At 44.0% G+C, this 12,973-nt stretch overlaps 1 protein-coding gene across 2 annotated transcripts in view; it reads right to left on the reverse strand.

Moving 5' to 3' along the window:
- Nucleotides 1-1,821: 1,821 nt before the first annotated feature.
- The window catches only part of cfap157 (cilia and flagella associated protein 157), a 29,031-nt gene continuing 17,879 nt past the window's right edge, over nucleotides 1,822-12,973 (reverse strand). For both annotated transcript variants that reach the window (XM_067969498.1, XM_067969499.1), the window contains 4 exons: nucleotides 12,812-12,962; nucleotides 8,791-9,005; nucleotides 3,711-3,912; nucleotides 1,822-2,045 (listed from right to left, as the gene is read on the reverse strand). In XM_067969498.1, coding sequence (XP_067825599.1) covers nucleotides 1,947-2,045; nucleotides 3,711-3,912; nucleotides 8,791-9,005; nucleotides 12,812-12,962 — 667 coding nt within the window. In that variant the 3' untranslated portion in view covers nucleotides 1,822-1,946. The remainder of the gene's footprint in view (nucleotides 2,046-3,710; nucleotides 3,913-8,790; nucleotides 9,006-12,811; nucleotides 12,963-12,973) is intronic.

Raw genomic sequence — 12,973 nt, forward strand, 5'->3', positions numbered from 1 at the left:
TGCCTGGATTAAACCCAGAAGTGGGCGTGTTGGAGCCGGGATGCAGTCCTGCTCCAAAAAGATGTTATTTTAACCTCCCACCCACCTGTTCTTGAGGGTTAAAATTATCCCCACTGTATCCCAAAATATTATTTTCTGAAAGAAATCTGTCTAATTTGCTTTTGACTGAATCAACACCATCAGCTTTCCCCGTCTACCTAGGGAACCTGTTCCATAGATTAACCATTCGTTTACTGAAATAAGGTTTCTGCAGATTAGTTTTGAATTTACACCCCTTAAAGCGCAGGCCATGTCCTCTGGTTCTACTGTTCTGGACAAGGTGAAATAGCTTATCATGGTCTACATTATCCAGTCCCTTTAGAATCTTAAAAAACAGCAATCATGTCACCTCTCAGCCTTCTCTTTTCCAGTGAGAATATGCCCAATTTACGTAATTGCTCATCATTATCCAATCCCTCCATCCCCTCAATCATTCTGATTGCCCAGTTCTGTATCCTTTAATATCCTGACTTGATTTTTCCCATCCCTAGCTCAGGAGCGCTGAGGTCAGTTATAGCACTCTTACCGCTGCGTATGGAATTTGGGTTGAGGACGGAAATTGGGCTGACAGAATTGTGATGGGCTGTGATGCCCACACACTCAGTGTCGAGATCACACATAAAGAATGTCCTCTTGAATGAGGAACTGTACTGCAGCAGGAGTCAATGCCTTCAGCAGAAGAGGGGGAGAAAATTATAGGGATTAAAAAAGTGATGGTATATTTCAAACAAGAGGAGGTGGCTGGAGCTAACCCGTCTCCGACACCTGACTGTGCCATCAGTCACCTCCCAAACTCTTGGTCAGTGCACAATTTCCTCTTTGTAAAACACCTTCAGACATCTCACTACGTTAGAGGGGTTGTACAAATGCAAGTTGTTTGTTGTTACAACCCGAAGGCACGGTCCCTGACAATCAGGTAAGTGGTTGGGAGGGGTTTCGAGAGAGTCTCGGGGTTGGAAGGGAAGCCTTGGGCAGAGATAGCCTACGGTTTCCTTGTGCGGCCCAAAGAAGCACTCTGGCTCCACCTGGCCCCACAAGGAAGCTATAAAAAAAAATAAAACCACGTACCTTTTTAGGCATCTTCTGGCCACGACGGTTTCTGGTTAAAATGACAATCGGGCACCATGACATCGTCAGAGCCTGACCTGCTTATTTATAGAAGAACACTGTTGGCTTCCGACGGGTGTCAGAAGAACAGGTTAAGATCGAAACCTGTGGGCAGGCAGTGGGATCGGTGCATCTCATGGGTCATTTTAACTGCCCATCCGCTCAGTTTCCACTGGGCAGGCAGAGTTTATAAAAAAAAAAAAAAAAAAATCAACAATAACAACAACAACTTGCATTTATATAGCGCCTTTAAAGTAATAAAACGTCCCACGGCGCTACACAGGAGTGTTACCAAAACAAAATTTGGCACCGAGCCATATAAGGAGACCAAAAGAGTGGTCAAAGAGGTTAAAGGAGCGCCATAAAGGAGGAGAGAGAGGTAAAGAGGCGGAGAGGTTTAGGGAGGGAACTCCAGAGCTTAGGGCCCTATTGGCTCTAGTGTGTGGAATCCACCCATAAATACTGCAACCCGTTGTCAGCCCTGTGCTATATTACAGAACTGCTTATTGTACTGCCATTGTACAATGAAATAAGGTGCCCGACTGAATTACTGCCTTCCAGCTTACAGTCTGAACAAGTTCCTTAAAAAAACAATGACTGTAGTTGCTGCCTCAAAAGAACATGAGAGCGATGAATTCTTTAAAAAAAAGTGTAATTTTTTAATTTTTTTGAGCAGCAAACACAAATCCCAAACAGCGGAAAAAGAACAATAAATTCCCTTAGAACTCTAATTGATCATTTAAAAATCTAATTGAACTTAGCTACAAAATTTGTTGATGGTCACTGAGTGACTATGAAATCTAATCAGTTGGCTTGCAAACTTGGTCTTGAAGACAGCAGGCCACAGCGATTTTGGGCAGGATCGAGGCCTGTATTCCTTGACATGCAGTAACTGAGTCCTGCAAATGACAAGTTGGAAAAAATATTATTTGCCTGTATTTTTTTCTCATTATTGAGGAGCCCAGGTGAAAGGCACAGTCACACACTGCAGCGCACGGTAGTAGCTCAGCCCGAGAACTGAGCCCGAAAATCCTGCCTTCACCACTTTTGCCCACTCATGAGTAATGGCCACTTGGTGAGGTACTATAGGTGACTAGTGCCCATGGAATGGTACCCTATCAATGAATCATTGCCTTAAGGAAAGGGAGAGGGGAAGAGGAAAGAAAACTGGCAAAGAAGGGGAAAAAAAAGAGTGGGTGAGATAATAGGGTGAATCATGAAGAAGCAGTGATTACATGATGCCAAGCATAGGATTTAAAAGCCTGAAGATTATTTGAAACAAGTGTTTGACACAAAGACATCGCAAGAAATTCCAGGTTACTTTCAGTCAGGTGAGAGATCTAGGTAAGTTTTTGTTCAGTGAATTATTGTGCTGGGGGATGCATCTCCTTTCATTTCAGGCACCAAGGCCTCGACATTAAGTCCCCCAAGGCGGGTGGGAGAGGGGTGGGTGGGATAAAGACTTAAGTACAGAGAACCCCCCCCCACTTGCCCACTGTCTATTTTACGGTGGCGGATATCGAGGCGTCCGAGTGTCCCGCCATGGAGAGGCAGGACACTTAATTAACATATTTATTTAAATCGGGCTCCTACAGTGCAATTGGGAGGCTGATTTAATATTGACTGCTGCTGCACGGATTTCCCAGGGGTCAGGAAACCCGGCAATGAAAGGGAGGCGGGAGTTGCCGGCTCTACAAGGTAAGTGTCTTTCTCAGCACTCCTTATGAAGGAAAAAGAGTGCTCCCCCCAGCCCCTCAAGGAAGCCTTCGGCCTCCCCCTCTCCCGATTGTGGCCTCTTTCCTCTTCCTGATCGTGGGCGCTCTCCTCCCTCCCTCCCGATCGCAGCCTCTCTCCTACTCCCGATCACGGCCTCTCTCCCCCCTCCTGATCGGGCCTCTCTCCTCCCTCCCGATCACGACCTCTCTCCCCCCTCCCGATTGTGGCCTCTCTCCCCCCTCCCGATCGCGGCCTTTCTCCCACATTCTGATTGCCGGGGTCCGTTCCCCAAGGGTCTCTGGCTGCGGCCTCCTGCCGATAGTGTTCCCTCCCGGCCGCCGGCCAGGAAGTTCATTTGGCCGGCTGCCGGGTCGGAAACAGAATAAAAAAATGTTAATGAGATCCTGCCATTAAGTTCGGCAACACCTCCGCATCCTCAGCATTGTCGGGTTCTTTGGCCTCCCCCGCAATTTCCCCGCCTCCCTGTGAGTATTGGGGCTTCTGTATAGCACAGTGAGATGCACAGTAAAGCTCCCTTTACTTTGCCCCAAACACAGAAGAGCACATCTGACTGCACTAGTCTGACATTTTTCCATTTCCCAAACTGGTCATTCTGTGCCTTCTCCAAGTGAGACTGAGCGGCGGTTCTGTGCTGTAGGCTCATGCGTGTTCTTAACTGTTTAAAATATCCAATGTTATTTCATATAGAATCCTTAGAACCAGCAGACGGAGGCACTCTTCCTTTAGTACAGGCCGAAATTGAACCTGCATCCCAAAAATGAAAGGTTCGTGTCACTGAAGAAGCCTGGAGTCCATATTACATCTTTTCAGAACAAATGGAGATTTACCTGGGGCATACAACTCATTTGGGTTGGCGCTGATTTCGAAAATGGTCTGAGCAAACCAAGACGCGTTGTCTTCGACAGAGGGCCCACTTTTTCACTGAGGCTAGCAGACATTTGCTTGGGCCGTGGGACCAGACCTAGGTCACCAACTTTATAGTGGGGCAGAATGCCCGGTCCTTTGATGGCAGGTGAGGTAGCAGTATATCTGTGGAGAAAAGGGGGGGGGGGAAAAACAAGAATTGTTACTGGTGGAGCTATGGTTACGTGCAAATTGCTGCCAGCTCAAAAAAAACCGACACAGAACTACAGCAAGAGGTCGTGGTACATATCGGTACCAACGACATAGGTAAAAAGAGGGATGAGATCCTGCAAGCAGAATATAAGGAGTTAGGAAATAAGTTAGAAAGCTGGACCTCAAGGGTAGTAATCTCAGGATTACTCACAGTGCCACGTGCTAGTGAGTATAGGAATAGGAGAATAGACAGGATGAATGCGAGGCTGGAGGGTTGGTGCAGGAAGGAGGGATTTAGATTCCTGAGGAATTGGGAACGATTCTGGGGAAGGTGGGACCTGTACAAGCCAGACGGGTTGCACCTCAACAGATCCAGGACTAATATCCTCGCAGGGGGGTTTGCTACTGCTGTTGGGGAGGGTTTAAACTAGAGGGGCAGGGGGATGGGAACCTGAGCAGGGAGTCAGAAGAGAGTAAAGATGAAAGCAGCAAGAGAGGGGAGGACCCAGGGGAAATTTACAATACAAATAGTTGTTCAAGAACAAGTGAAAGGGAAAAGCGTAGAGCAGTAGAAAGAAAGTGTACTTTAGGCACTACAGATAAAGTGAAAACTAGAAGGTGTAAAGCGATTAACCCAGCATCAAAGCTGAAGGACAGGCTAGGGTGTGTGGCCTAACTAAGAGTTCTATATACAAACACACGGAGTATAAGGAATAAATTAAATGAACTACAGGTTCAAATTCAAACTGGAGGGTATGACATGATAGCTATTACTGAGACATGGCTGTAGGATGGTCAGAATTGGGAACTAAATATACCAGGTTATAAGGTCTACAGGAGAGATAGGGAAAATGGAAGAGGGGGAGGAGTAGCCTTAGTGATTAGAGATGAAATCACTTCTATGATAAAGGAGGATATAACGAGAGGTAAGCAGCCAACAGAGACCTTATGGGTTGAATTGAGAAATAGGAAAGGATTTAAGACTATAGTGGGAGTTGTGTATAGGACCCCTGGCAGCAGCTCTGAAGTGCTAGATTGTATAAATGCAGAGATTAGACAAGCGTGTAACAAAGGCATAGTGGTTCTAATGGGGGACTTTAACCTTCACATAGATTGGGAAAAGCAGACTAGCAACTGTCAGAAAGGTAGTGAATTTCTTGAGTGTGTCCGGGATAGTTTTCTACAGCAGTATGTCCTTGAGGCAACAAGGGGGCAAGCCATGCTAGATTTGGTAATGAGTAATGAACCAGATTTAGTTATCAGCATAACTGTGCGTGAACATCTATCCAACAGCGATCATAACATGATCGAGTTCAAGGCAGTGTTTGAAAGGGAAAAAAGTGAATCAGTTGCTAAGTTTCTAGACTTGGGTAAGGCCAACTTCAATGGGATGAGACAGAGACTGTCTATAGTAAACTGGCAAATCTGTTAATGGGTAAAACGACTGATGATCAGTGGGAAATGTTTAAAGAAACATTCAATGTGATACAGAACCGGTTTATACCCCTGAGGGCAAGAACTCTACTTGCCAAAAAAAACAGCCATGGACAACTAAAGAGGTACGGGACAGTATAAGACATAAGGACATACAAAAAGGCAAAAAATGGCACAGATCCTGGCGAATGGGAAAGATACAAAGATCAACAAAGGGTCACAAAACAGATAGTAAAAGCTACAAAAAGAGAGTATGAAAAGAAACTTGCAAGGGATATCAAAACCAATACGAAGAATTTTTATAGTTATATTAGGAAAAAGAGGGTGGTCAGGAGCAGTGTTGGCCCCTTAAAAACTGAAAGTGGGGATATTGTCATTGACAATGGGGAAATGGCAGACATGTTGAATAATTACTTTGCGTCAGTATTTACAGTAGAAAAAGAGGATAGCATGCCGGAAATCCCAAGAAAACTAATATTGAATTGGGGACAGGGACTCAATAAAATTAACATAAGTAAAACAACAGTAATGAAGAAAATAATAGCACTAAAGAGTGACAAATCTCCAGGACCAGATGGTTTCCATCCCAGGGTTTTAAAGGAAGTAGGTGAGCACATTGCAGATGCCCTAACTATAATCTTTCAAAGTTCTCTAGATTCAGGAACTGTCCCTCTAGATTGGAAAATTGCACGTCACTCCGCTTTTTAAGAAAGGAGAGAGAGGGAAACCAGGGAATTATAAACCAGTAAGCCTAACATCTGTTGTGGGGAAAATGCTGGAGTCTATAATTAAGGATAGGGTGACTGAACACTTCGAAAATTTTCAGTTAATCAGAGAGATTTGTGAAAGGTAGGTTGTGCCTGACAAACTTGATTGAATTTTTTGAAGAGGTGACTAAAGTATTGGACAGGGGAATGTCAATGGATGTTATTTATATGGACTTCCAGAATGCATTTGATAAAGTCCCACAAAAGAGACTGTTAGCTAAGATAGAAGCCCATGGAATCAAGAGAAAAGTACGGACTTGGTTAGGAAGTTGGCTGAGCAAAAGGCGACAGAGAGTAGGGATAATTGGTAGGTACTCACATTGGCAGGATGTGACTAGTGGAGTCCCGCAGGGATCTGCCTTGGGGCCTCAATTATTCACAATATTTATTAACGACTTAGATGAAGGTATAGAAAGTCTCATATCTAAGTTTGCCGTGACACAAAGATTGGTGGCATTGTAAGCAGTGTAGATGAAAACATAAAATTACAAAGGGATATTGATAAGATTAGATGAATGGGCAAAACTGTGGCAAATGGAATTCAGTGTAGGCAAATGTGAGGTCATCCACTTTGAACCAAAAAAGGATAGAACAGGGTACTTTCTAAATGGTAAAAAGTTAAAAACAATGGATGTCCAAAGGGACTTAGGGGTTCAGGTACATAGATCATTGAAGTGTCATGAACAGGTGCAGAAAATAATCAATAAGGCTAATGAAATGCTGGCCTTTGTATCTAGAGGACTAGAGTACAAGGGGGCAGAGGTTATGCTGCAGCTATACAAAACCCTGGTTAGACCGCACCTGGAGTACTGTGAGCAGTTCTGGGCACCGCACCCTCAGAAGGACATATTGGCCTTGGAGGGAGTGCAGCGTAGGTTTACTAGAATGATAACCGGACTTCAAGGGTTAAGTTACGAGGAGAGATTACACAAATTGGGGTTGTATTCTCTAGAGTTTCGAAGGTTAAGGGGTGATCTGATCGAAGTTTATAAGATATTAAGGGGAACAGATAGGGTGGATAGAGAGAAACTATTTCCGCTGGTTGGGGATTCTAGAACTAGGGGGCACAGTCTAAAAATTAGAGCCAGAGTGAGGTTAGAAAACACTTCTACACACAAAGGTAGAAGTTTGGAACTCTCTTCCGCAAACGGCAATCGATGCTAGCTCAATTGCTAGTTTTAAATCTGAGAGAGATAGTTTTTTGCCAACTAAAGGTATTAAGGGATATGGACCAAAGGCAGGTATATGGAGTTAGATCACAGATCAGCCATGATCTTATCAAATGGCAGAGTGTGCTCGAGGGGCTGAATGGCCTACTCCTGTTCCTATGTACATTAAAAAGCTGTCCCAAAGACTAGGTGGTTAAAGGCAACATCTGGTAAAACACCGAGCCATATAGGTTAGAACATCTTGGGTTTGATTCCTGTACTGTTCTGAGTTAGCTGATCTCAACCGGGGCAGTATTTTTTTACAATGTCATTGGTCTCAGCACCCTTGAGCAAGGGCGAGGGATTGGGGAGGGGGAGGATGGAATCAGGCAGGATTCCCGCTCCTGATTGCTCTCAGTGACTCCTGCCGGAACGTGTGGATTTCAGGATCCCACATGGTTGTGTTGCCCTCAGCAGCTGAATAACCTGCTGATACTTTGGGGCAACACTGGTTTCACGCCCCACCCAATTTTGCTCTCCACTGGAGTAACACCAGCTTTCCAAACGATCCCATGGGTTTTCCCACCCGGCGAGTTAAGTTAAATTGATCCCCCTCACTATCTAGGATCGAGATTAACTGGTTGGGCAAGGTACTGGAGAGCTACCTGCACCCGTGGAATGGTACCCCAAGGCAAATCAACATCTTCGGCGGAGGAGGGAGAAAACTGGCAGCAAAAAAACAAAATTACTCAAATTTGGGAGTATAGTGGCAAGAGCAGTAGTAACCTCAGATAGGTCTTCAACTGCCAGTCTGGGAGGCTAACACTTTATTTCAGGGAGTAATTTTTAATTTCATATACACAGGATAATAATACTATGAATGCAAATTAGAAAAACTAGATTATTTCCTTAAATTCACCTAACGTATAGTGTTGAATTTTAACATTTTTTTATAAAGGGTTGCACTTGTGCTCTCCCTGAGAACTCAGTTGGTAAGGTCAGTGCCCAATGTGGAGCTGAATCCTAAAGATCAGAAAAACCTGGGGTTCAATCCCCGGTCTGTGCTAAATTCGCTGATCTCAGTTGAAGCGGGGAATAGGGTGCTACAACCGGTCTCAGTGATTCTGGGCTAGGAAGCTTTCAAATAAAATCATCTAGAGTCCCTGCTAATAGCTAACCAGTGACTGCTGCTAGAAAGTGAATAAGAGCTGAATTGTTTCTTTTCCCCCACAATGGATCAAGGCTGCTGACATTCACTGCCTTGGCTCACGAACGGAGAATGGCGACTTGGGAGAGGTACCAGAGCTCTACTCCAGGATCATCCAGCTGCTTCAGGGCGAGGAAGAAAACTGGAAGGAATCTGGGTTTTAAAATGAGGATGCAGTGGGGAAATTAAATCAATGAATATCTTTTAAAAATCACACCACAAATTGGGGGCAGCAAATTCCAGCGTTTTAGGTATTGCCCCTTTGTTTAATACCTAGACTCTACATAGAACGTACCTTCCCAGAAGATTCCCAGATTTGTGTTCTAGGAAAGGCATCTCTTCTTTAATAAACTCCCCCAGCGAAGGCCCAAGTCCAAGTACGGCGGCGCTGTTCAGTAAGAGCAGCAGTTTCTGCATCATTTGACTGCGGTGAGCATACTGTAGCACCTCAGAATCAGTCTTCTCTAGATTGGCAGTATGAACAGTTTCGTCTGCACACCCTGTACTGTCCTGCAGAGAAAGCACCCTGCGCAATCAGAACATGCTCGAGAATAAATCCCATGCCCAATTCCAGAAATGTTCACACCAACAGTTGCTGGGATTTCAATAAGCAATCCAGGCACTAGTGTAAGAACACTGGGATTAATACCCTGACGAGAATATTTTGTATCCACGCTGCCACTGCCCCTTTAATCCTACGGGCTTCAATTTTGCTAACCAGTCTATTATGTGGTACCTTATCAAATGATGAACTATAGAGTGTGCAGTATTTATACAGCAAACAAAATATCAGCATCCTCCCGGGACTTTGGGAACTACGGCATTTTATTTACTTTTTTTTGGGGGGGGGTGCAAGGAGGAGGCAGAAGATGAAAAGATGGCAAAATACAATCCCATTAATAAGCATGGGGGAGTGATTTCAATAGGGTCTGATAGATGTTCGCTGATCAAACGCTTGCATTAGCAAAACAGAAAAGAGAGGCAGAGGTGAACTTAAGATGATCACAAAATTAATTAAAAGCAACATTATTTTGGACTGAAAGCGATTGGGATGAGGAATTCTCTGCTACAAATTGATAAGGTTCTGCACAAGAGATTATTAGCAAAAATGAGAGCGCATGGAACTGGAGGTAACCTTGTGATGTGGGTCGGTAATTGATTGGGAGGTAGGAGACACAGAGTAGGGATAACGGATTTGTTCTCTGATTGGTGGAATGTGACAAGTGATGTTCCCCAGGGATCTGTACTGGGGCCGCAGCTTTTCACCATATATACTAATGACTTGGATGAAGGAATATAGAGTTGTATATCCAAGTTTGTAGATGACACTAAGTTAGGAGGCACAGTAAGTTGTGTGGATGGGAGCAAGAACTTACAAAGGGACACATAGTGGTGAATGGGCAAAACTACGGCAGATGGAGTTCAATGTGGGAAAGTGTGAGGTAAGCCACTCTGGATCTGAAAAAGACAAATCGGAATATTTTTTAATGGAGAGAGACTAGGAGCTGTGGAGGAGCAACGGTATTTAGATGTCTGTGCACACAAATCAGTAAAAGCTAGTGCACAGGTACAAAAAGTAATCAAAAAGGCTAATGGAATGTTGGCCTTTATCTCAAGGGGGCAGGAATATAAAGACGAAGCTTCAGTTGTATGCAGCCTTGGTCAAACCCTGTCTAGAGTACTGCGTTCAGTTTTGGCCACCGCACCTCAGGAAAGATATACTGGCCTTGGAGGGAGTACGGTGCAAATTCACCAGAATGATACCAGGGCTTAAAGGGTTAAATTATGAAGACAGGTTGCATAAGCTTGGCTTGTATTCCTTTGAGTTTAGAAGGATGAGGGGTGATCTAATCCAAGTATTAAAAATTATTTAGTGCTTCTATAGAGTAGATACGGAGAAACTATTTCCTCTGGTGGGGAATCCAGAACAAGAGGGCATAATCTTGAAACTACACGGTCAATTTTATTTATCATTAAAAAATCAGATGCAAGAAAACACAGCAAAATACTAAAGTAACCAAACTTACACAATATATAAAAAGCAAAATACTGTGGATGCTGGAAATCTGAAATAAAAACAGAAAATGCTGGAAAAGCTCAGCAAGTGAGGCAGCATCTGTGGAGAAAGAAACAGAGTTAACGTTTCAGGTCGAAGACCTGTTCTGACGAAATGTCTTCAACCTGAAACGTTAACTCTGTTTCTTTCTCCAAAGATGCTGCCTGACTTGCTGAGCTTTTCCAGCATTTTCTGTTTTTATTACACAATATATAAACTGTTTTTAAATGAGAAAGCAAGCACAAAATTGTGTAGTTCTTTTCATCAGCTGCTGAGTGGGGTCTCTGATGTAGGTTACAAGGGAGATGACCCTCAAGGAGACCCTTTTAACTCCTTCGCACATACAGGCAGAGTGAAGCAGGGAACTGAAAACCACAAGGGTGTCCCCGAATTGTATGAGAGTAAAACAATGTAAAAAGTAAGTTCTTCTCAAGGGCAATTAGGGATGGCAATAAATGCCGGCTTCGCCAGCGACGCCCACATCCCATGAACGAATAAAAAAAAACGCACATCATGCCAAACAACTTGTTAATGGCCCAGAAATGGAACATCATCCCACTCAGCTTTACACCTACTCAGTAATGGTCCTCGACACCCAATAAAGGAGACAGCCAGCACTAAATGGAGTTCACATAGAACAGCAACGCAGAGAATGGCAATGTGGACACAATGCACTGGATTCTGTGTAGCCTGATATGTAAGGAAAACCCATTTAGGGACATTTCTCACTGAATACAACTACTAGGTTTGATTGTATGCAGCCACAAAAGGACTTTCTCACACAAAGCCTAAACTATTTTTTATTCAGCTTTACCCTATCTAAAACCATAAGAATAAAGAGAAATTTCAGTTTCTGTCATTAAGAAATGCTGGGAAAGTTTGCCTGAAATAGTAGTATTTTTTAAATTAAACTATTCCAAAAATAGAGAATCTTTTGGGTCCGACCTCTTAGTTCCATTTCAGAATATCTCCAGAAAATATTAGTCTGCCAGCTGTTGTGTGAAGGAATAGAGGGATGGTCATTTTGAAAAGCACTCAAGGGTTAATGAATGAAAAGCCTGCCTACCGGGATAGATATGGTTTGCAAAGAGGGAGGGACAAATCAAACACTGCCCTCTCTTCCTCCTTCCATTCCCTATCTCCCAGATGCTTATTTATTGAGGCCCCAAAGTCTGCAATGGGACTCTTCCAAACAGCTGCAATCGATTTCATGTAAATGCGAAACACAGCGTCTGATTCCAGTTACACAGCATTACCAGCTAAAACCTGGTAAGAGCTGCGTTCTTGTAACAGATGTGAAAATGGTCAGTCTCAACAAGCAGGAAATTGAAACCCTCCCTCATGGTGGGGGCAGGGAGGCAGAAGAAAATGAGTCTGAAAGGCAGGTCGGCTCAAATGCTATACCATGTGAGTGACTACAAGCTCAATGTGCCATAATGGTTTCTTATATGCCACTTTACAGAAACTGCTCTGTGGGCTGGTACAGGCTTGCGAGTAACAATAAGCATGCTCCAGCTGCACTAGCCTTTAACCTCACGAGGGCCTTTCATAATGACCAAACTGCAGATGGTTCCTATTATAAACTAACTCGAGAAAGTTTTTGAGTTGAAGTGATTCACTTTCTAATTCCAACAGGAAGAACAGTGTAATTAGTCTTTGGCTATTTTTCTTTCCTGCAGGCACTGAGTCATGCTACCATATGGTTCCAAGGACGCTGGCAGTCCATCGGTACTAAGTCCAAGCTGTGAGCTTGAACAGCGAGTGTTGGCAGGCTATTCAATCTAGTAAACTCAACCTTATCCTCATCCGACATCCACATGCACTTTTCTGCAGGGATTGTTGGATAGTGATCAGGAGCAGGAATGTTCATTAGACTGGGGATGCTGAGGCCATTTGTAGCATCCTGGCCGAGGTCAAATGGTGCAACTCAGCTCAGAATATCGATCAAATCTGGCACTTTCCTACACGTCTCAGTGGACTCTACTATGTACCTCGACCCTGGAGCTGCTAAGATCAGAAGCCTGTGTGTCATGGACAAAGCATGGGTGCAAATACACGTAGTAGCAATCCAGGGTGCAGCTTGTTGGGTACAGAAACGACCCACACCACTGAACAAATAATAGAACATTTCTAAGGGTGTCAGGAATCTCACAGCAGCAAACATCTCTCTGCCACACACCGGGTTTCAAATGGACACCGTGCATTTGTAATAAGAGGGCAGCAACAATGAATCTACTCAACATGGAAGTGGTTTTCTTACCAGCAGGGTATCCTTCAAAGCATAGGCAGCATCGGACAGGACTTTCTCCACCTGTTTCCTGCGCTTTTCCTCGTGCTCCATGAGGGATCTCTGATTCTCCAGATGAGATTGCTTTGTCTCCAGGTCCTTCTGAAGGGAGGTTATTTCTTTCCTGAAGATTAG

Source organism: Heptranchias perlo, chromosome 31 (assembly GCF_035084215.1).
Source record: "Heptranchias perlo isolate sHepPer1 chromosome 31, sHepPer1.hap1, whole genome shotgun sequence".
Taxonomy (NCBI): Eukaryota; Metazoa; Chordata; class Chondrichthyes; order Hexanchiformes; family Hexanchidae; genus Heptranchias; species Heptranchias perlo.